Raw genomic sequence first — 24,236 nt, 5'->3', positions numbered from 1 at the left:
TGTTGACAAAGGGGTAGATGCTGGTAAAGTCGGAGTAGTGCATCTTCTCACCTGGTGCTGTTTTGGTGCTGAGCTTGACAGCATTAGTCCTGCCTCCAAAAAGCGTGTTACGCGGTTCTAGGATTTCTGGTAAATTCTTTTGTTTAAGAAAAATCTTTAACTCTGGATCGTTTTCAACGTTTCTGACCATTCAGGCTCCCAAAGCGTAATAACGTGCAGATCCCGGGTATCAAGAACATTCTTTTTTAAAAGAGTTCTTCTGTGTAGATGATCATGAGTACACTCAGTCAAGGTGTTAATCATCGTTCTTATAGCATTGTGGGGACCCGTGGATAAAAACACCTGATAAACTCATAGGCCTGTTGTTCCCCATTTAAAGAAGCATATTCGTCCAGAAAATAGGCACCAATCCTTTATACACCGCCCCGCAGGGCATGCTGTATAGGTGTGTTGACCTGCTCTGACATCTACATCAACCTCTGGATGAAGGTGTGGAGAAGCTTTTTTTTTACCATGGTACATGTCTGGGGGTACGAGGGCTATTGTTTTAGACTTTATTGTTATAAATGTATACACATGCTAGCCAGTGCGATAAATGTAAAGGTATCTACTTAGGTAACACATTTTGTCATCTCAGGGGTGTCAGCGTCCAGAACATGCACCTTTCAGGTCAGTTCGATAATACCGTCTCGAAAAATGTTACAGGCGGTTCTCAAAATATTTACATCTTCACAACAGTAGGCTTTTAGTTCTCTCTTAAAATCAAAAACATGTGTGCTGGCCTCGGTATACCATTTTAAGAAATGTCTCCTTATCGGCCGGCATTATGAATTCTGAACCATAACACTCAACAGGTGGTATGGGTCCCACATAATTTTGATTCTGTACAGTGTTAAAGAAATGTAGGAAATAACCTTTTGGATCCCGGGAAACTAAAAACCTTAGGCAGCTTGCTTAACTTTATGGGTAGAAAATTCAAGCTGTCAAAGCAAAGTTTAAGGTCTGGTACCTCGAGGAGCTTCAGCTTTGCACCCTGAGTTATCAGTTTGAAGGTTACTCTCTCTTTAATCAACTGTTGTATTAGACTGTTTTGAGCCAAAAAGCTATACCCCTGGAATTGCTTAGCCACAAATGTTGTTATAAATCGGCTGACACAGTCAGAACCCTCAAATTCCCAATTGTCTTCCCTAGTGAGATGTTTGGCATAAATATAGTTGGGGATGTGTATACCTGTCTCTTGCTTACACTCCATGTCAAAGACTAGGTATTGGCTACATCTTTTGAGGGTGTCCTGTAACACTGGTGTTCATCCAACGAGCAAACGATCACAACAGTGGCAGATCCTACCCCTACAATTATGGTTGACCTTTATAAAACGGCTGCAGCACCTGCAGTCTGTTTTAAGATGACATTCTGCTATACCTTGAGATGCTTTCTCAATGTGCTTTTGAAGACGTTCTTCGGACCTGGCAAATGTTTTACCCTTGGGACATTTAAAGCCTGATTCACTGATCACCACGCACCCGTCTCTCTGACACATGTTACAGTGGCACTTGTGAGCCACCTTATTGCTGTATGTGACGGCAATGAGGGCATACATTTTGACCTTCTAGGATACCCTGAAGATTTAAGATCCCATAACAGTGCTGATCGTGGTGTAAAATATATATGGTGTTCTTATTAATGGTGTCACGTACTGGGAAGTATTTCCAAAGCCTGTCCTCATTATACAGAATTTTGATAGGTACTTCGAAGTAGTCTTCATATAAATGCAACTCGTTAAAACCAACCATCATATCGGGGGGGTATACCCAGAACTTTGTGGACCTCCAAAGCCTTTGTCTTTATGTAGCTGTCGGTAACGGTTCTAGCCTCCAGCAGACTTATAATGCTTGCAGCCATACATATGTTCGAGGATCCATAGTTAAACTACAAGAGCCACAGTTTCTTCTTGGCCACATCCATGCTGTAAAGTGTTTTCTTCAGGGGTCTGTACACGCCTCCCTCTCTGAACCGAACAACCACAGACACTAATCTCAAAGGTTGTGTTACGGCTAGTTCTGCCTTACTTTGCAATAGTTTTCTATGTTTTCTAGAAACTCCAAAACATCAAAGGTCTGACGAAACGAACGCCTGGTTAAAAGAGGCCAGTTTAAAACCGTACTGTCTAAACAGATCTGGACGAAATCATTAGGTTGACAGTTTAAAGGATTTGTGAGATGAGACTTTCAACTGCCTCGGTTATCATCAATAACCCTTGGCCAGTAGATCTTAATTTATCTAAATTTACAAAGCGGAAACACTTCATAGTATTCAACACTTATAAACTTTGGTAGATCTCTCTGGTATGTTCCCATACCAAAACAACTGTCCATTTTGGACAGCAGGGGTGTGTTTTGTGGTTGTATCTCTAAATCTTTCAGCGAACGCTGCATGATAATAATTTAGAGGGGATTGGGTCCTCCGACGTATTCCATATCTATGACATGTAATCACCACAGCTGTGCTGCTTCGGAAACTTTTTTCGGCGTCTGCGTCCTGGATCGATGCGCCGTCGTCGAGGACCTCCTCCGATGTCCGACGTCATCCGATGTGATAAGTAGGACGCACGACGCCCGTAGCCTAAGTTCCGTTTTTTCCGCGAACGTGTTGCTTCGTGATTCTCGGTTCACGCCTCGACTCTTTAGAGTTCTGTTCTTCTCGGTTCTTCAAACCTGTTCGTTTTGTGAAAATCCTTCGTGTGAAGATGTCTTCTACTTCGTCTTCGACCCCGCGTCCGGGTTTCAAGAAGTGCGGGGAGTGTGGGTCCAAGATGTCGGTGACGGACTCGCAAGACGCCTGCCTCTGGTGCCTCGGGGAGGCCCACGACACGGATGACTGTATCGACTGCCAGTCGCTCACGTCCAAAGCCTTACGCGAACGTAAGAAGAAGTTGTCGGTAGGTCGGGTGTCCAAGCCCAGGAAGTCAAAGTCTGCAGGGCTTTCGACGGATGATTCGAGGGGTGACTCTCAGCGTCATCGTCGGAATTCTCGTGGGTCTCCTTCTAGGAGTCGGTCTCGCCACTCCTCAGCCTCTTCAAGGCATTCTCGGAAGCGCCGACACCGGTCGTCTTCCAGGTCCTCTTCGGAGGACTCTGCCCGGCACGTCGCTTACCCCACCAGCCGTGCGACACCGGAGGAATGGGCTTCCTTCTGGAAGAAAATGCTGGCGATTCTTGAGTCGCAGGGTACTAAGCCTTCCGTGCCCCCGAGTGGGGTCGGTCGTGAGAGGTCGAGAGACACCGCTCGTAAGAGTGATCGGCACGAGTCACGGGAGAAGTCCCGTTCGGACAAGGAGACTCGTTCTCGACGTACCCGTTCCAGGTCCCGGTCCTCAACGCGTTCGAGACCGTGTGCACCTGTGAGGTCTTCGAGGAAGACATCGACGTCTGAGGCTTCAAGGGTGTCGACAGGCTTTCTCGAGGCTCCGGCTCCGAGGAAGTCGTCGAAGCCGTCGACGCTCAGGTCGTCGAGGGACACGCTCGGGGCTCCGGCTTCGAGGGCTATGTCGACGCCGCCGATGCTGGAGGCGCTGCATCTGACGTCGACGCCGATTTCCTCGACGCCGATCCTCTCGGCGCCGATGCCGGTTCTCTCGATGCCGGCGCCGATTCGCTCGACGCCATTGGCGCCTTTCGTGTCGGAGGTACCCCGTGGCACGGGAGAACCCCCTAAGAAGGCTCTGGTTAAGAGCAAGCACTCTCGGGTGCCTTCTTTTCGCCACCTGGACTATATTTCAGAGGCGGATGAGGATTCTGATGGCCTGGTTCCTAGTCAGGTTCCAGATGAAATTGTCTCGGGCCATAGTCAGTTTGACGATTTGAGACAGTCACTGCATGATGCCAGTGGACTGGACACCTCTCCGGAGGTGGAGTTTTGTAGGCCTGAGCCTGGCTCTCATGCCAATTCCTCGTACCGTCGCCTTATGGCTAGGGTTTCTGAGTACTTGGGATGGTCTGCTCCCCCAGGGGAGTTTGTGCAGGATGATCTGACGGGCATCCTTGATGTTGGTCCCCCAACTGATCCGGTACTGCCGTTCCATATGGCTTTACAGAGAAGGGTGGCAGCGGCTTGGACTGCTCCGGAGAGTCTCCCGGCGGTGGGCAGATCCTTGCCGCGAAAATACCGTCCAGCCAGTAGCGACCACTGCTACTTGACCAGGCACCCCACTCCGGAGAGTTTGGTGGTGCAGGCGGCCACGGCCCCGGCAAAGCAGGCGTCGTACCCTACCATCCCTCCTGATAGGGACGACAAACGTTTTGATGGCTGGGCGAAGAAAGTGTTTTCTTCTGGTGGTATGGCGCTTCAGGCGGCCAACTCCATTTGTGCCTTGTCTCGTTTCACACACACTCTGTGTTAGCGGCTGAACATATTCCCGAAGGGGACGAATGGGATGGTTTCCTTGCTATGGTCCAGGATGGTAAGGATGCCATGTGTGAGTCCGTTCAGTCGGGTTTGGATTTAGCTGAATGCGTCAGTATGTCCATGGCGGCGAGCACCGTGATACGCAGGTTTGCGTGGTTGCGTAAGTTGGGGTTTGCTCCTGATGTGCAGTCTCGGCTCCTCAACATGCCCTTTGACGGTGAACACCTTTTTGGCAGCAAGGCTGACGAGAGCCTTGAGAGGTTGCAGACCTCGAAAGCTGCAGCGAAGTCGTTGGGCGCTGCAGTTCGCCAACCTCCGCCTTTTCGTCCTAGGGGACAGCAGTGGAGGGGTGGTTCCTTTCGCTATTACTCGTCCTTCAGTAAAGCGAGAGGAGCTGGCAGTCAAAGAGGCCAACGCAGGGGTACCAGAGGTGGACAGGGTACCCGTGGTGCCAAGGCCGCTCGGGCAGTTGCCTTTTTGCCCTCAGGTAACGCTGCAGCCGCTACCTCTCAGTCATGAGGCCATGTCCCATGGTTCGCCGGTTGGGGGAAGGCTGGCGCAGCATCTTGTAGAGTGGCAAGCCATTACTTCAGATGTGTGGGTTCTGGAGATCATAACCCACGGCTACTGTCTTCCCTTTCGGCACAGGCCTCGCGACAATCCACCGGGGAACCTCTCTTTGCAGAGTCCGGATCCGCTCCTTGCGCAGGAAATTCAAGCCCTGCTGGAGAAAGGCGCCATAGAACTGGTGCCTGTAGGGGAGAGGAACAAGGGATGGTATTCCCCTTATTTTTTGATTTCGAAGAAAGACGGGGGATTGAGACCCATCATGGACCTGCACATTTTGAACAAACTCCTCGGGAAGGACAAGTTCAAGATGGTTACTCTCTCTCAAGTCCTCCAGGCCCTTCAGCTTCAGGACTGGTTGGTGTCACTCGACCTCAAGGATGCTTACTTCCATGTGCCGATCCATCCCAAGCACAAGAAGTACCTGAGGTTCGCGGTTGGCGACTCGCACTTTCAGTTTCGGGTCCTGCCGTTCGGATTGACCTCCGCCCCGAGGGTTTTCACCAAGCTCATGGTGGTGGTGGCAGCGCATCTCAGGCAAGGGGGGGATTCACGTCTACCCCGACCTGGACGATTGGTTGATCAGGGGGAGCTCTCCCGAGCAAGTCCTGGATCATCTGTCCGTCACCTGCCGCTCCCTTCACAGGCTGGGCTTCTCCCTCAATTTAAAGAAGTCCCATTTGACGCCAACACAGCGGCTCCAGTACATCGGAGCAGTGCTCGACACTTCCCTGGCGCAGTGTTTTCCTCCCCAGGTGAGGGCTCTTCACGTTCAGCAGATGGTGCACAAGTTTCAGCATGCCCAGACGCTCCCAGCGTTCGAGTTCTTGAGGTTGCTCGGCCTCATGGCATCCTGCATTCTTCTGGTGCCAGAGGCTCGCCTGCGGATGAGATCTTTGCAGTGGGCGCTCAAGACGCAATGGTCGCAGTCCTCCGGCAGGATGTCGGACCCGGTTCAGGTGCCGCCCTCGGTAGCCCGATACCTTCTGTTTTGGGCCGTCGCAGGCAACTTGATGAAGGGGGCTCCATTTTGGCTTCCCTGGCCGGAGGTGACGATCGTGACGGATGCATCCCTCACGGGTTGGGGAGCTCATGCCAACGGGCTGACAGTCAGCGGTCGTTGGTCTCCGTCGGAGTCCAGACTCCATATCAATCTGTTGGAGCTGAGGGCCGTCAGGCTAGCCCTGAAGGCTTTTCTGCCAACTGTGCAAGGAAAGAGTGTCCTTATCCTGACGGACAACACAGTGGCCATGCACTACCTCAACCAAAAGGGGAGGGGGCAGGGTCACTTCCTCTGTGCAGGGAGGCGATGCAGCTCGAGTTCTGGGCCATCCAGCAGGAAGTTTCGATCTCGGCAGTTCATCTGGCCGGAGACGAAAACGTGACGGCGGACGCTCTGAGCAGGCAGAGCATGATCTCTCACGAGTGGGAGTTGGCTCAGGAGATTCTCCTGGAGATCTTCGCCCTTTGGGGGACCCCTCAAGTGGATCTCTTCGCCTCCAGTGTCAACCGGAAGTGCGAAAGGTTTTGCTCGCGGGAATTTCCTCCAAAAGGAGCCTTAGGAGACGCGTTCGTGGTGGAGTGGTCGTTCCCACTGCTGTACGCGTTTCCTCCAGTCCCCGTCATCCCGCAAGTGCTGCGGAGGTTATGGAAGTTCCGTTCCCGGATGATCCTCATTGCTCCGGCGTGGGCTCGGAGGACGTGGTACCCGGACCTTCTCGACTTGTCCATCTGCCCTCTGCGTCGTCTTCCCTACCGAGACGATCTGCTCTCACGGGAGGGGGGTCAGGTTCTCCATCCAGAGGTCAGATCCCTCAACCTTCACGCTTGGCTTCTGAAAGGTTGAGGTATAAGGATTGGGACCTCCCTGATGACGTGATGGAGGTGTTGCTTTCGGCCCGAAGGCCAGCAACAAAGTCTCTGTGCCGTTGGCGTAAGTTCTGCGACTGGTGCCGAGTTCAGAATGTGGATCCTTTTGCATGTGACATGGTTCTGTCCTTTTTTACTTTCTTTGGCCCACAGGGGCTTGCAAGTGGGTACCATTAAAGGTTACCTGGCGGCGCTGTCCATCTTTAAGCGCTCGTCTGAAGAGTGTTCTTACTTTAAAATCCCTTTAATTTCACAGTTTCTGAACGGGTTCACTAATGTGTTCCCTCCGTCACCTTTCCTGGCGCCCGGTTGGGATTTAAACCTTGTTCTTAAGTTTCTTATGGGTGCTCCGTTTGAGCCTTTACATTCTTGCCCTTTGAGGCTGTTAACTCTGAAAACTGTGTTTGTAGTTGCGGTTACTTCCGCTCGCAGAGATAGTGAGTTACAGGCACTTTCAGTTAAGCCACCCTTCACTGTATTTCACAAGGACAGGGTTGTCCTTAGAGTTCGTCCTCCTTTTCTTCCGAAGGTAGTGACGGAATTTCATTTGGCCCAGAAGGTTGTTCTTCCGGCATTCTATCCTCCTCCGCATCCTGGTAAGGAAGAGGAGAGGCTCCATAGGCTTGATCCTAGGAGAGCTTCAAGCTTTTATGTTTCACGCATGTCCCGGGTCAGAGTGGACGATCAACTCTTTATTGGTTACGCTGGAAAGCGTTTAGGGCAAGCTGTGACGAAACAGACTTTGACGCGCTGGATTATTTTGGCAATCGCGGAGTGCTACCGCTTGGCGGGTAAGGATCCACCGGCTGGCTTGCGGGCCCATTCTACCAGGGGTATGGCTGCATCTACTGCCCTGCAGAGGGGTGTTCCTATTCGCAACATCTGTGATGCAGCCACCTGGGCTTCAGTACATACATTTGAACGTCACTATTCCCTCGATTCCATCCGAGCACAGGATCTGGCCTTTGGCAAGGTGGTCCTTTGCTCTGCTATTTGATTGGCTATTCTAAATTTTGATTCTAAATTCTTTCCCTCCTCCTTGCTCTGGTACTGCTTTGAGAGTCTGTCATAGATATGGAATACGTCGGAGGACCCAATCCCCTTGAAGAACAAGTTACTTTCTTACCTGGTAACGTTCTTTCGATGGGATGGTCCGACGACGTATTCCATATCGCTCCCACCCTGCCTTCCCCGCTGCAGAATTTCTTTGCGATTGCAGCTTACGTTCCGCAAGGCTTTGTGTCTGACAGGCAGTTGGCTAGTGTCACACGTTCTGGGGGAAAAAACTACAACTGAGGCTACGGGCGTCGTGCGTCCTACTTATCACATCGGATGACGTCGGAGGAGGTCCTCGACGACGGCGCATCGACGTCATCGACGCAGGACGCAGACGCCGAAAAAAGTTTCCGAAGCAGCACAGCTGTGGTGATTACATGTCATAGATATGGAATACGTCGTCGGACCATCCCATCGAAAGACCGTTACCAGGTAAGAAAGTAACTTGCTCTTTTGCTTTTCTCAAGCGTTGCAGAAAAATGTTTCACTGCCTGCGGGTTCTAAACCATTTTAACCGCTGTGCCGGTAAATATTTTACAGGCAAGCACAGTTTTATTAACCGCGTTTGAGGGTGTTATTTTTTAAACAATTGTTTCTTTTTTTTAGTGTATTTTTAAGAGTTGGGGGTTATTTTGGGTGGGGTGTTGACCCTATTTTTAGATTCCTTAGTGAAAAGGACTTATTTGGCCTTACAAACACGCTTACGCATAGCTGCTAATTTTTTTTAACAAGGATGTGTTTCAATCTACGGGCCCGGCGTCAGAATCAAACGTTGTTACGCGTCCCTAATAAATGTTTTTTACTTTCTCTGTTTTTTTAAACTTGGTGGGCGAAATAATTGCTGAACCCTAGCCCTTTTAGAGTCTCGAGTTTTTACACAGATGTCTGGTCTATTAAGATTCTTAGACTTTGGGCACTTCAAGGTCTGTATATTATGGTCTGTACAATAAATGACTGTTGTATGGCGCTGTTTGTTTACACCATTTGGCCCGCGGTAGCTAATACAAGGGGTTACGGGACATAGCCTGATCCACAGATAACAGAAGGTGGGCAGTCATAAAGTCGAATTAATAAAGTCGAATTACAAAAATGTCAAACAAAATGTCGAAGAAAAAAAATAGAACATTTAATTTTTTTTGTTTTTTTTGGGTTCCGCGAGTAAAAAAAAGGGGTAAAAAAAGGGGGGGGGTTAGTGGGGGAACCCCCCATTTCAAATAAAAAAACATAGTAAAAAAGATTCTATTTTTTTTTCCAATGTTTTTTTTCGACTTTATGACTTTCGACATTATTATTATTATTATTATTTATTATTTATTGAATTCGAATTTATGACTATAAACCATAACAGAAGTGTATACAAAATCTGGCGGCTATATTTTTAAGGGGGAGTCTGAAAGAAGTATGACCGCATCTTTTATGGGTGAATCAGTAATTATTATAACCGGCTCAGAATCCAGGGTGGCACTGGTGCTCGAGTGAACCCTCAGGCGTTCTGTATCTTCAGAATTAGTAACATGCAGCTCAATGTTGGGGATCGTTGGTGAGAACACATGTGGTGGTGTGATCTCTCCAGAACCGGGTGACCACGGACGGTGGCTACCAGAGGCTCCGGCTAAAAGGGTTTTGTAACTCCTGATCGGATGTTCGTAGCCCTTTATAATGTCACCCCTGAGCAGTGTCTCCTGGGTAGGTGTAACATTCGAAGGGTCTAGAACAGGCGTGGTATGCAAAGGTATGCAAGATTCAACAGGCGGGTGTATATGGGTGTTGGGAACATTAACACATTGTTGATGAATGTTTTCAATCCCTTGAGACCCTGCCCCTTGTTAAGAGATGATCTCCTTTTATTTAAAACTTTATGTAAACCCCCGGCTTCTGTTTGTGTTGTACCAGGGTTGTGTATGCGTCTGACTTGTAGTCGGGGTGTGCGAGGGTGGGGGTCACAGAGTTTGCTTGCGCTATAACTTCTTCCTCTGACGCAAGCCTCTAAAATTACTTAAAAGAAAAAACAGTTTTAATGTGCTACTACAGAAAGAAAAATAGTCCAAGCAATACTTGTCAATGAAATGCTAGGGTAAGCCTCAGGGATTACAAAAACAAATGAAATATTAAAGGGCGTAGCTGAGGAAAAAATTAGCCCAAGCAATACTGTATAATGAAATGAGAGGCTCTGCATAGGGCGTTACAGAACAACATCGAAATATTAACGGGTGTGGTTGTGGAAAAAAGATTTGTTCGTGTGTAGTCATAAAAACGTACAATACGTATCCCCTGCAGGTTGTTTCCGCTTTAACGATGGTGCAGCTTCAGGGTGTTGATCCTTGAGAGCGTGAATCTGAAATTTAAAAAAATAAACTTTTACCAAAAGGCCCTACACCAAGGATACACACTGTGTAAAATATGGTTAAGCATTTGAAGCAGATGAAGACAAACACCCAAGTCTTGGTTAACAACCTGTACCAAAAATAAAATCAGGTTTTACAGTGTTGACCTTTAACTAACATATCTAGAGTGACAACCGCCATGTGCTGTGCTGGCCTGGGCCAGGTCTGGAAAGAGCCTTGTGGGACAGCCGTGGGCCTGGCAGTGCCTCCACTGTGCCCTGGAAGAGGTGTCACTGTGTCAGCATGCGTGCCAGTCTGCCTGTATGCCCTGTACTCGGGGACACTTGCTTAAAGGGCCACTAAGCATTCTCTACGGGTCTGGGAGAAGGGGGCACCAATGGGTGATGTGGCACAAGGGCAGGCAGCAGGGGCTCCTAATGGCTGGCAACATGCTCAGCACACCTCGAGAATTGTGCGATGCAGTGGAGAGGATGGTACCGGGGTACACACCGGCCCCCACCTTGCAAAGGCAGGGGGCACACTAGAAAGATCTCCCCTGTGTCACGCACTAGTCTCCTCCGGGTCCGGAGGTGTGTACTTGGAGTGCTGCCATGGATGACCTGAGAACCTGCTGTTTCATGGCGCAGATTACTCTGTCCCCTGGCTTGCTGATGCGGGGGGGGGGGCGGCAGGGCGTGGTGTGCCCCAGGCCTGCACCTGTGCAGGCAGAGTGCTCAAAAAGTGCCCAGCTCTGACAGCACCAGCGCCTCGCCCACTCTCTCTGGATGCGCATGGCCCAGTGCTCAGCATAGTCTTGCATTTCCGGCAACCCCCCCACCCTCCCAGACCGCCACTTTCTAGGGCTGCAGTCATCCCCCCACTCAGCTAGACCCAGCTGCCTCCCCAGGCGAGGTCCATCCACCGTTTGCTCTTAGCTAACACGCCACACACACACATGTCTTAGTAAACATGGGTGCCAAGCTGCTGGACACGCCAATAGCTAGGGGTGAAGTCCCACACTTCACTGCCACCTCCAGCCTGGGCTTGTGTTTCACCCACCAGGGCCCAGCGCTGTGATCATAGGTCAATCCCTGCGGGTCATCCTCAACCTATCACAGAGCCGGAATGGTCTGCGTCCCTTGCTACGTAAGACTATATGAAATTACGCCCCAGACCTCCCCTTAAGGGCCACTAACTCCCTGGTGCCTTCCTGTTTGCTGCTCCTTTTCACCACTTAGCAAGCCCCGCCCACCTGGTGCCTTCCTGCTTGCCACTCCTTTTCACCACTTAGCAAGCCCTGCCCACCTGGTGCCTTCCCGCTCTTTTCCCTACTTAAGGAGCCCTCCAGCCTCTTTTCCTTTACAGCTGGGGAGCAGCTGTAAGTGGATCTAGGTCACCTGGCCTAATCCCGCCCACCACCTTAGCCCTGCCTCTTCCTTCCTGCTCTTAACTCTTAGATGAAGGGCGTCTCTCGCCCGGGCATCCAAAGTGAAGGGCAGTCAAAGAAAAGGGCTATTGCTGTTTGAGCCTGTTCGGACCAGGAGGATCCAGGGTCCGACCCTCTGCTAAGACAGCAGGTAAGCATGCACCAACATGTGTTACTCCCTCTGTCCCTACAGGCCATCCCCACCCTCTCTGGTCCCCCCGTGTTGTTCCCTTGTGCACCCCCCCCTTCCCGCACACAAGAGTCTGTCCTGATACATTCTGCTTTCACCGTCTTGTGGCCAATGCTGGATTTTACTTTTATGGACTTCATTGATTCACGGTGCGTCACCCTTTCTCAACTCTCATGCTGGACTTCCTTTGCATCTTGTACTCATGGTGGCCCTGAATCATGCTGTTCCATCTTCATCTTCTATCCTGGCTTGCAACATTATGTGTTACTACTGACTTCTGCAATTGTATTCGCTCTCCTCTCTTGCTTCTCCACTCTTTTTGACTGCTTACTCTCTGTTCTCTCCTCCCCTCCCCTCCCCTCTCCCTTTTCCCATCCCCTCCCCTTTCTTCTATGCACTTACTCTATCAGAATTGTCCTTGGACCTACGATGAAAGCAACCTTGTCTGTCGCTCCCCTATCCCCTTACTGTTGCCTCCCTCCCTCCAGCACTATCTGAAACGTTGTCAGGCCTAGTACGATAGTCACTTGTTTTGTTCCTCCCCTCCCTTTCTGCACCCCTCTCCCTCACCTTTTGTTTTCCTCCGGCTCTACCAGAAATGTCGTCAGGCCTAGTACGGTAGTCGCCTGTCTGTTTCCATTTCCTTCCCACTCTGTCTTAGCACTTGCACTATCTGAAATGTCGTCAGGCCGAGTACGATAGTTAATTTCACATCCTTACTGTTCATGGCCTGTAAGAATGTCATATTTTCCCTTGTTCCCTTTGTTGCCTTGAAGCGCTTTGAAACACATTGTGTATAGGCGCTATATATATAAAATATCATATCATATATCATCTGCTACAATGACAGATGCCTTTCTCCCAGTCTCAGAATCCCCAGCATCAAGATTTTGAGTATCAGTGTCATCAGTCTTGGCAAAATTATGGTCATCTGTCACCGCAACAAATTAAAAATAGAGAAACAGCATACATTATTGTAAAAGGAAAAAATTCAATATTTTTGAAAAATGTATAAATAAAATCAAAATCTAATTACAAATAATATTAATACCACTTAAAAATAAAACTAGTAAAATATACATTCATAGCCTCTGAAACACCTGGGCTGTTCTTATAATACACACCATAGGTCTCGATATTATAAATTCCTTTTTCGGTCAAGTTTGTGATAGTGTTTCAGAATTTAGACAAATGGCGTCCAAGCGTGTTGCCCGTGCAGCATATTCCTCTGCTAGAATAATTTAAACAATAAACGGCTGTCCCCACAGACTGTCAATAAGCGATCACAGGGCAACAGACACATGGTCGCACAACATGAGACACTGGGTCACTTATTCACTGGTCAAAGTGGGACAGTTTGATGTGTTAACTCACTTTGAGGCTAGTAGTTTTGACAAGTGCTGCTAAATGAATATTCTTTAAAATACAGAAGTATCCCGCAGCTAATTGCAGCTGTGGGGACCCCTTATTTCACGGATGCCCAATACAATGTGAAGGGCACCTGTGAAATAATGGTTCCCAAGCTGCAATTAGCTGAGGGAAACTTCTGTATTTTAAAGCATATTTATACCTTCGATGCTTGCTGCTGGGGACCCTTATTTCATAGAGGCACTACACATTGTATTGGGAATGCTGCACTGTTTCTGGTTTATTTTGATGGGAATGCAGGGTTAACGGGGGCTGAGCCGGCTCTTTTTCCCCCCTGCATCCTCATCAAAATAAACAGTGACATAACCCACAGCTACTCCCCAGAGTCATCCGTATCAAAATAAGTGCGGCTAGTCTTGTTTATTTTAAAGCAGATGCCGGTTAAACTGCGGCAGCACAGCCCGCCGCGGTTCACCCGACATCCGCATTAGAATAAATGAGACTTGCCTCATTTATCTTAAAGGGATGGTCTAGTAAAAATGTTTATTTAAAAAAATAGATAGGCAACATAAAAAAAATACTAGCATTCTCCGTTTTAAAACTTCCTATGTAAAATTTTGAGCTATTCAAGCTCAAAATTCGCTAAAGCAAGCACATGGGCGCCGCCATTTTGTGAAATGGAGGCCCTCCTGCGTTGGCTTTTGCTTTTGCGGCACTAATGACGGAAAAGCCAGCCAGCTGTAGTAAACAAAGGCTACTGCTGGGTGGCTTTCCCTTCTTTAGTGCTGTAGGCGGAGGACGGGGACCGGAGACCAGAGCAGGAAAGCTGCAGCTGAATCTCTGTAAGTGCTATTTATTTTTTTTACAAAAAAAAAGCACTAGCTGCATTTTTTTTCTGAGTTTTCCGGGCTGGAGGAGCCCGGAAAACTTAGAAATAAAACCGCAGCTTTCAAAACGTTGTATTTATGTTTGCGGTCGCTTTTGAAGCGACCGCAAACATAAATACAATGTTATTGTGTTGGAAAACGCTGCGGTTTTTCTTTCCAAGTTTCTCAGGCTCCTCCGGCTCGGAGGAGCCTGAGAAACTTGGAAAGAAAAACCGCAGCGTTTTCCAACACAACCGCGTTGTTTCTGCCTGAATCTGCTTTCCCATTTGGGGCTCTCGGGCTCCCCTGGGAGCACCGGAGACCCAAAGTGATAGCCACAGCAGGCAGAAACACACGCGGTTAGTGCTTATTTTTTGTAAAAAAAATAAATGGCACTTACCGAGATTCAGCTGCAGCTTTCCTGCTCTGGTCTCTGGTCCCCGTCCTCCGCCTATAGCACTAATGAAGGGAAAGCCACCCAGCGGTAGCCTTTGTTTACTACAACAGGCTGGCTTTTCCTTCATTAGTGCCGCAAAAGCAAAAGCCAGCACAGGAGGGCCTCCATTTCACAAAATGGCTGCGCCCATGTGCTTGCTTTTGCGAATTTTGAGCTTGAATAGCTCAAAATTTTACATAGGAAGTTTTAAAACGGAGAATGCTAGTTTTTTTTTATGTTGCCTATCTATTTTTTAAATAACATTTTTTACTAGACCATCCCTTTAATGTCGATGATTGGGGGAGCATCGGCGGGCTACGTCGATTCACCTGGCATTTTGCAATTAAAATAAATGCAACAAGCCCCATTTTTATTTTAAAGCAGATGCCTGTCTTTTATTTTAAACATGCTGATGAGACCCTGCGAGAGCCATTAGTTCACGGCGCACACTAGGGGCTCATCAGCCTGCATTTAAAAGCGCGGCAAGCCTTGTGTATTACTATGGCTGCCTGCACGATCAGTGCGGGCAGCCATAGGGATACACGCGGCTTGCCACACTTTTAAATACAGGCTCATGACAGTGCCACTAGCTCATGGCATCCCCAGGGCCTCCCCTTTTTAAATACAAATCTTTTGATGCTGGATGCAGCGCCATTAGCGCACTGCATCACCAGGGCCTTCCCCACATGGCTGATATCCTGTTTTTAAAATACATACGGATGAAGCCCTGGGGAGACCCAGCCATTAGCTCATGGCATCCTCAGGGATACAAAACTGATGAGGCAGGATGCAGCACCATTAGCGCTGCTTTCGCAGGGCCTCTGCTTGAAAGCGACCGGCATTTTAGGAAAATCAGCCTTGGTGTTATACATGCTGTTTCCCTTAAAATGCACGCGCACAACACACAACTCACACAAAATTCAAACTGTGCTGAGAATCACCACACAAAAGGGCCCTAGGCCCTTATAGACAATTTAAATACAAACAGGGATTTAAAACGCAGTAACCTAACAATAATATATATATAATTTAAAAATGTGTAAAATATTACCTGGCACATTTGTTTCTGAAGTTTAGTTCATCATACTTGATACTGCAGCTATAATAATATTAAATAAAACAATTCGCTAGGATTTTAAAAAGCTATCTTCTGTTACAGCAGTTCAAAGAGTATACAAAGACTTACTGCATGCTCTGCCTGATCCTGCATGGTCTCCAACAGTCTGTGTGCTTCCCAAGGGCTGCAAATTGGGAATTCTGGAAATGCAGACTGAAAAGGTATGGCAACCCTTCACCCCATGTATTTATACTTTTCTAAATTGGCAGGATTTTCAGTTTGCTGAGAAAATACCCCTGAACAACAACTGCCACACCATCTGTTGCCATTTAAGTAATTCCCCATAAGGCTTTAGGCATATGCACATTCTGTGCGCTGCTCTGCGGTTTCACTTTGAGTTCAGGAATGCTTCCACGTATATTTCAAGAAGACACACGTGTTGCTAAGATCTGTTTTTTAAAAAACAAACTTAGTGAGAAAACGAAAGCCCAGCCCTTCCTGTAACATGAGTGATAACAGAATGGCCTTGTTTCAAATGGGGGGAAAAGGGGGTGGTGGGGACGGGGGGGGGGGTCAGATGCAACTATAAATAACAGCAGCCCCTGGGCTTACACTGTTTGTGCAGGCTGGAGCCCTGCATTAGCAGGTGTCTGTAGAATCTCCACACTGTCCAGAGTCCTGCTCTGTCCTCAGGGCCCCACGGCCTAGCCTTTTCAAAGAGCACATGCATTGCTTCACAAATCTAGTGTGCTCGGAACTAAACCACCACCTTCACTCCATTATTATTCATATAAAATTAATATTTAGATTTAGTACAAATATTTGTATGCATATTTATATTATTTACAGAGATTTTCTTTTTTTAGAAAAAAAAATTAATATCTTAGTATAGATGTTATGCCTTTCTTTTGACTGTTCTTATTATAAAGAAACACACCCTGGCACTCAATCCTAAACACCCTCTTCAGCAAAGCATGACAGATTGGATATGCAAAGCTTCAACATTGTGTATACCTACCCACGAATCCAGGCATCGCGGGCGCTGCACAAGCGGATTTTCCCTGGGGCTTCAGGAACGGCTTGTACCTTCCTGCCAAACACCATCTGTATATATGCACCTTTCACCCCCCTAAAGATCACACCTCACATAGATCATCTCCAGAGTGCCCCACCATGCAAAAACTGCACCACACCTCCAGGTCTTTGGGGATACATCTGGGTCATAATGGTCAACACACATTCCCATAACCTCAAAGAGGTGAGTCTTACAGGTACATGTTTGGCCTTCCGGGCTACCCCCCAGTTGGGGCCCTAGGGGCACCAGGCAACCTCCCTAATAGCACCTGTGATGTCACATCCAGGGGAACACCTCCACTAGGGCCTATATTCCGGTTAAACACCCCTACATCACTTCCGGGACAGGCCCTCCGCTAGGGCGGGCCTTCCGGGTCACCCGTATGACATCACTTCCGGAGCGGGACTTCTGCTAGGGCGGGACAACCGGGTTAAATGGGCGTGGAAACCTGTCAAGTTTATTTGACGATTAAAGGTATCATCTCCCTCTACTGTCTTCAATAGAACAGTGGTAACATCTTTTTACATGTCGACAATGGGCAAATAATATACTGTTGTAGCCCTCCCCACTTTTAAGATTAGTTGCATTTAGGTCTGAGAAAGGCTGCTTGTTTGCAGAAGAAGGCCTTCAAAGACATCAGTCTTTCTGACCATCTCCTTTATTAGATTCATAGTCTAGGCTCTAAGACATTATATTTCCCAGCACCTTGTACTTCCAAAATCGGACATTCTCTCTTCAATTCCTTACCTCTGTCCGGGAAATTGACATTCCGGGTGATCCGTACAAAGCTGCCCCTTTCTGCTAACATGCAGCAACTATTTTTATAGACTTACCTATTATCTGTTTAACCCTTTATCTGTCTTCTGGATGTAAATATTGACTTGGCCTAATTCCCATAGGAAATCAATGCAGTACCGGCAGTTAAAGGGCAAAAGCCATGAATTCAGTTTCCTGATGACAATTTTTCATGAAAATGAATGCTTAGTCCTATGCAATGTTCCCTCTAAGCTGTGCACATGTGCGCTTGCCCAGCTTCCTTCTGGGTGCCACTCAGAAGATTTTTAGCAGCGCACACAGACAATTCTCACCTATTCAAAAAGATTTAATAAGGCACAAGCCACAGCAATTACCTTACATTTTCTTTCTCTTAAAATAAGCAACTAGTCTTAATATTCTGCTAATTTGCATTACACTACTATGCAACTAAAATCCCTAACAGCAAAATACAACACAAGAGGTTAAAAACTAATATCAAAACCGGCTCCATGAACAGAAGAATCTAACCAAGATATGCTTGCACACATTAACCGAAAATGTTCACTCTCCACCCATGACTCCTAAACCTGACTCTACCACACGTTTACTTTATGACTCTAACTTCTGCCCCAGAGTACATTAAGATACTACCGGACAACCTTGACTTTTCCTCTCTTGCCTCTGCAAAAGGTTAGCAGACGTGTACCTACATCCACGTTTTAGGTTTGTTATAACATGAATAACATCCACACGCCAGAATTTGTTACTCATTGTGCCTTACCAAAAGCGTCACCCACACTATGTAATCGAACTACCAGCTCAAATATCGGGTACTGACTGTAAGTAAGCAGGCTTTTTGGATGTGTAACCAAATCCCATACTTCCTCTTCTTAGTACATATGTCACACAAGTGCTTTGAAACGGCCCCCTTGTAAGTTAATGCATTATAAAACTCAAATACTAATTTGCCCTCTAAACATGTTGAAAAGACAAATGTGATGCTCATTGTCTCCTAATTTAGCATTACTAACATTACCCTATAAGTAAACAGCAATATCATTTACTTAGCCTACAAGGGATAATGGGTATGGACTATGCCTGGGATGGGATTACTCGTCCATAGTATCAGGGCACCAGATATTCAGACGGGAGAATGCTTTTCACACAATCTGCATAGTTTCCAAGTGTTCACAGTTCGTTTTGGCATAGACCATCACATATTATATGGTAACTCGCTTCTATACAAAAACAGTTTCACTGAGCACTTGTGTAATCCTACACAATGATATAAGGATGGGGTATGTTGCAAACAATCTTGTATGCACTGCAAAAGAATTGTGCACATGCAGAGTCATGACATTCTCAAAATGCGCATCATATGTTGAGGCATTTAAATATGCCTTGTTTGCAAAGTATTGTGGGTCTGCAAATATCCCAGTGAGTGTTTACTGCTACAATCCCTCACTTTTTACAGTGCTCTATCAACTAGTATTGGAGGCAAGCACAGGTGCTGGGGAAGGGTATGGGTGGAAGCGTCACTTCTTGCGGGTAATGAACAAAGCAGCACATTTCAAAGACTAAGTCAGACGTTTCGGCAGTACACTGAAGGAAATGTGTTGCCTGTTTGCTAAAGGATAGGAATTTCTAGTATCCATCTAGACCACAGCACCTTCTTTTTCTTTCTATGCCCAACTGCTGGGGGTACAAGCAGGGCTCTAATCAGATTTTGCTCTCTACTTGGAGTCAAATGATTTTTCAGGGAGTAAAAAAGTAATTAGATTTGGCAAGAAGGATTCCCTCTGCTTATTAAAAGACGTTCTTTCACCTTCAAATTCCCTTTGAGATCAGGCATTAATATTATTAGAGTTCCTTTCTATGCCACTCCTCTACTTGTCACTAATTCAAAAAAATATCAGCGGAGCTTTGTGGGTTGAAGCAATGATATGTTCATTGTTTCTCGTTTTTGTTAGGCACATTTTCCTTTTTTTAGGGAGTAAAAATGCATAGTGCATATGTCTCTTGGCTCTAAGGCTGGTGTTCTCGCTACCCACAGAAGAACGTAATGTGGATAGTAAGCAGAGGCACAGGAATTTTTGCTCATCGTATTCTAAAGAGCAGTTATTCTGATGCAATTATCCTTAGACAAATTATTAGAAGCATGTTCTCCTGGCCCTTGCATTACTCCATTAAAGTGGAACTTGAACTCCTTTCAGCATGTTTTTGACACATTGCTTTTAATTGCCATTAATCCATCGGCAAATGTATTCTGTTGCATTTCTTGACAGCCACATCAGTTATGGCAAGAGATATTTATGTTTTGTAATACAAATGAGTGATTTTCCAGTGGCATAAAACATACAAGTCCTCATTACGACTTGGGGCGGTATCCCGGCGTAAATACGCCAGAATACCGCCCAAACAAATTACTGTCACCACCCCTTGGTCCGGAGGAATTTCTGCCAGATTACAACTGGTGGAGGTGGTGTAATTCCCCATTCATATTGAGTCCATTGGACTCAATGTGGCTTTTTTTGCGGAATTACTGCAATGGAAATTCAGACGATTTCGGCGTTGAGTTGGAGGATTTACCTACTGGATTTTCCTGGAGCCAAATCCTCCACTCCAGGCCCCAAATTGTAATTTGGCCTAGTGGTAAAGTTGGTGGTAATGGAATTACCGCCAACTTTACCACTTACCGCCAAACTCGTAATGAGGCTGACATTTTTCTCTGTGCAGAAGTACGTTTGGAAGGTACTGTGGCAGATATTGAAGTCTTGGACTGGTTGAAGAGTTTTCTGTATAATCACATATGACATATTTTATTTTAGCCTATGTGTTTGGAAAAAGTGTTGTAATATTTTTAAAGAATTGCAGTGGCTGGGAAGAGGAAATTCCAAACTCTCTTCTGCGACGGTAGCTCACAAAGTGCCTTACCTAATTAGTTGCGCACATGGAAAATAATGTGCGCACAACAGCCAACCAGTTCCGCACATAGAGAAAACTAATTAGAGGGAACATTGGTCCTATGTATTGCTGTGCTTACACCATTATACCCACCTTGATTTTCTAAAAATTAGAGGTCATGTAAATGCCATTTAAATTTGGTATGATGCTTTAACATCTACATGTGTCAAATTGGGCCCAGTTATTCACACAGAATATTTCAAAGCATGCATTTAAAATCAAGTACCTTTGGTGTAAGCCACAACTGTGACTTGTGTGTTATTTGAAAATAGGTTTTTGTCCAAGAATACTATGGACTATTTTAACAGGAAAAAATGTTAGTCTGGAAAAAAAGATGGTTTACTCCAAAGAAACAAAGATTTGAAGTGCTTTCCAGTTACATGTTTCATTAAAAAGAGAATATACGGTTCAATTTTAACTGGTATATTGAAAAACGGACTTGCTTGAATTATAGCTAAGTACCACAGAACACTGCGCATCTTTCTAACAATGCCACAACACAGATGAAATTAGATCTATTGCTGCTGTGGCTCATCTTTGTTGCAGGCAACATGCGCCAGAATTTTTGGGACGATGAGAAAAGAATTGTTAGGGGCAGGGCAGGGTATCTAAAAGGAAGGAAAACTGAATAGACGTGTGGAATAGTTGAAATGAATACAAGTTTTCCCTTTCATATTGAGCAATAACCTAAGTCACAGTTTTTATTTTCCTGCCCCACCCCCATATCTTCAGTCATTTGCAGTAGAGGTAGGGTGGTGCAAGGGGGAGGTGATAAACTGAACCACCAACCAAAACTGTCTGTAGCAAAAGGTCCTTCATCCACATAAATGCTGCCGTTTCATACTGCTCATTCCATTTGGCAAATTTCTTCTATTTCTGCTCTACACCATTGGTGTCTACAGTGAGAAATGTGTACGAATTGCCTCCAAGGCAGACAATAAAATGACCATCCCCTTTTGTCTTGAGGTGATTTGTACCATGAAGTGGCCTTCTGTCTGTCCTCTTACCAAACTGGTTTAAGTAAATGGGCCAGGCTATGCTGGAGAGTAATCAATAGAGTTGATGAACATAGTGAAAAATGTTTGTGTCGTCTACATAGTGAGAGTTAAAAAAAAAAAAATAAATAACTGTTGTGCATGTGTTTCATTTACAGAATCTTTCAAACTTATTCTTTTAGTCATTACATTGATTTTGACATTCTTGTTCTTTAATTTTCAGGCGGATTTCTGTCTGATGCTGGCTGGTATAGTGATGCAGAGAAGGTTTTTGTCGCCTGCCTACAGTTATGTACACTTCATGATGAAATGCTACATTGGTTTCGTGCTGTAGAGTGTTGTGTAAGGTATGATTGTCACACATCTGTGTAAAGCCTCTGTGATATTTGTTCTCTTGCACAGTTGTCCTATTGTTTGGAGTGCAGACTCTGATCTCCTTTTGCAGGTTGCAACCCTACAGAAATGTATTGGGACAAAACTCTCCCATTTTCCTTATGTCCACGAACATCAAATTCTGAACTCGTTTATTTTATTTACTCACCTACAACGACCTAAGGAGTGGTTTAGCTACTTATTTGCCTACGTCATCTGCAGAAATACTCACTGTATAACGTGCACAATTTCCCCTCTTAGCTAGTTCTATGCCTAAAAATAACATATGTAAAATAATGTAAACGTTAAGATACATTAAAATAAATGGAAAAACACGTGTGTTGAGAACCTGTTAAAAATTAAATTGCTACTATGAATTCATTCCCAGGTAAGCTAGTGCCACCTTGCATATTAAAAAGATCTGTCATGGTTTATTTATATTTCATATAGAACTAGCCGGACCATAATCCCGGGCAGCATGCAGTTGGGTTGAATGCATTAAGCTGTGAAATGCCAGCCCAGACCAATTCCAAATGTATTGCTGCATTTGGGCCATTTAACTGTAGACCAAGAAGCCTGCTTTAGGAATGCATTATTCCTTGTAGGTGTGATGCACCATGGCCCCAAATGTATGCTCTATAAAGCCCTACTACATTACCAAAGGGGCAGGCAAAGCAATTGACAGCAAAACACCTTTCGAGTATTTTATTTTTTTAAATGATCATTACAATAGGGACAACTTGAAAAATGATCCCAATCGCAGGTAGTTGCAAAAGGCAAACTCCTTAATACATTATTTATAGATGTAAAGTTAGATTGTTTTCCATGCCTTTTTGTTTTTACCCTATTGTATGAACATTTCAAACTGTCCTAGACCACTGCGGTTGTGGGAAATCAAAAAAGTGTTTGCCTGAAAAAGGAGGATATTGCTCTGATTTCCACAGTGTAGTAGTGACCGTTGGATAAATATTAAAGGTCCTTAGCTGTAGCATTGATACAGAAATCAAATAATGCCAGACCCAAAACACAGCTCTGCCCCACACTTCTCTCAACTAAAAGAGCTTCTGTATAATCTTCTACAATCCCCAACCAGCGTTTCTAGTACGTAACATTTGAATGACATTGAATAGTGGGCTTGGAATGTCCAAAGCTTTCAGGATTCCCCAAATTTGCAATATCTGGTGTGACAGGTCTACAGCAGGGGCCTAGTCAAGTTTTCCTGGACCACAGTGACGGTTATGGTTGTATCAGGAGGGACCAGAGTCCCAGGGACTTCTGTTGCTGAGAGTGGATGTTGTATAATCTTTCCCCATCGCAGCACCTATCACCCGTTCTTCCTCCTTTGTTTGCCTGCTTTCACTTTTTTCTTTTTCAGCACAGAATGAGGGAAGCAGAATTACAAAGTCTATAAAACCCATAATATCTCCAAAAATGGACGAACTGCCCAACTTGGCCCTGCAGCTGAATATGAAGACTCCAATTACCGTCACTGATGCAGAGGAAAAGCTAAGAGACAACTAATTGAGACAGAGGGACCCTGAAAGGCCAAATATTGGCCAACTGAGCCAGAGGACGTAACCATTCTAAGTTGGAGGATGTAGCTAGGCCGACCTAGCGAGCTGGCCTCTGCATACCAGGGCTAAGGACGGCTTCGCGCTTTATAAATGTTAATAAATAAATACATTCCAGTAAAGCTCATAGACTAGGCCCCCCTAGTAGGGTGGTCTCTTGGAGGTTCTATGATATGTCATTCATAACACGCCTGTACACACGTGTTTCTAGGCGCGAAGAGACAAGGGAGGGAAAACAGATGGATGACAAGGCAATCTCACTAGACGTTCTGTCATTCAGATCGTGCGAGAACGAGAAGTGCATATGGAGGGGGAGGGGGCTAGAGTGCCTAGGAGTGGGGAGGGGAAACGGGCAGCAACGCTCCGAGCAGTGAAGCCAGGGCAGCGCTGCTCTCTGTAATTGCAAGGAGGCAAGGGACTGTATAGTTATTTATAGCATTTGTTATACGCCCAGACGGGGGTATCACAGCGTAGGTTAAAGAAATCTTACATCTCTGGTTACAATTGAGGAGATGGTTAGTTGCATATAGATACGATGCCTCCTGGGTAGTACATTTGAATAGTAGGTTACAGTGATATGCTTAATACATGGAAACAGTTAAAAATTAGAGCAATGAAAGTCATCACAGATAAGGTAAGTAAGTTAGCATGGGGATGTATCATAGGATTGTATGGTTCGTCAGGCAGCCAAGGGTAAGTACTAATAATTAGTATTTGATGAAAATTCAGGTTTTTAAGGATTTCTTGAATCGCTGGTGGGAGGGCTCATTTCTGGTATGGAGTGGAAGGGAGTTCCAGGTTTTAGGCAGCATCACTGGGAAACTGCTCCTTTCTTCCCTGGTGAATTTGAATCGTGGGACAAAGAGTTTGGTGCAGTTGTTGGATCTCAGTATTCTGGTGGCCTTAGTATGTGTGATGGCGTTGCTAAGGTAAGAGGGTG

The 24,236-nt window shown here is 46.1% G+C and overlaps 1 protein-coding gene across 4 annotated transcripts in view; it reads left to right on the top strand.

Annotated features, from left to right (window-relative positions):
• Positions 1-24,236, top strand: part of APPBP2 (amyloid beta precursor protein binding protein 2) — a 1,587,742-nt gene that overhangs the window by 547,756 nt on the left and 1,015,750 nt on the right. For all 4 annotated transcript variants that reach the window (XM_069615072.1, XM_069615071.1, XM_069615073.1 and 1 more), the window contains one exon: positions 21,577-21,700. In XM_069615072.1, coding sequence (XP_069471173.1) covers positions 21,577-21,700 — 124 coding nt within the window. The remainder of the gene's footprint in view (positions 1-21,576; positions 21,701-24,236) is intronic.

This window comes from Ambystoma mexicanum, chromosome 9, assembly GCF_040938575.1.
Source record: "Ambystoma mexicanum isolate Mex_15411 chromosome 9, UKY_AmexF1_1, whole genome shotgun sequence".
NCBI classification, from domain to species: domain Eukaryota; kingdom Metazoa; phylum Chordata; class Amphibia; order Caudata; family Ambystomatidae; genus Ambystoma; species Ambystoma mexicanum.
Note: the sequence above shows the minus strand (reverse complement) of the source record. Positions and strands in the feature narration are given on the sequence as shown.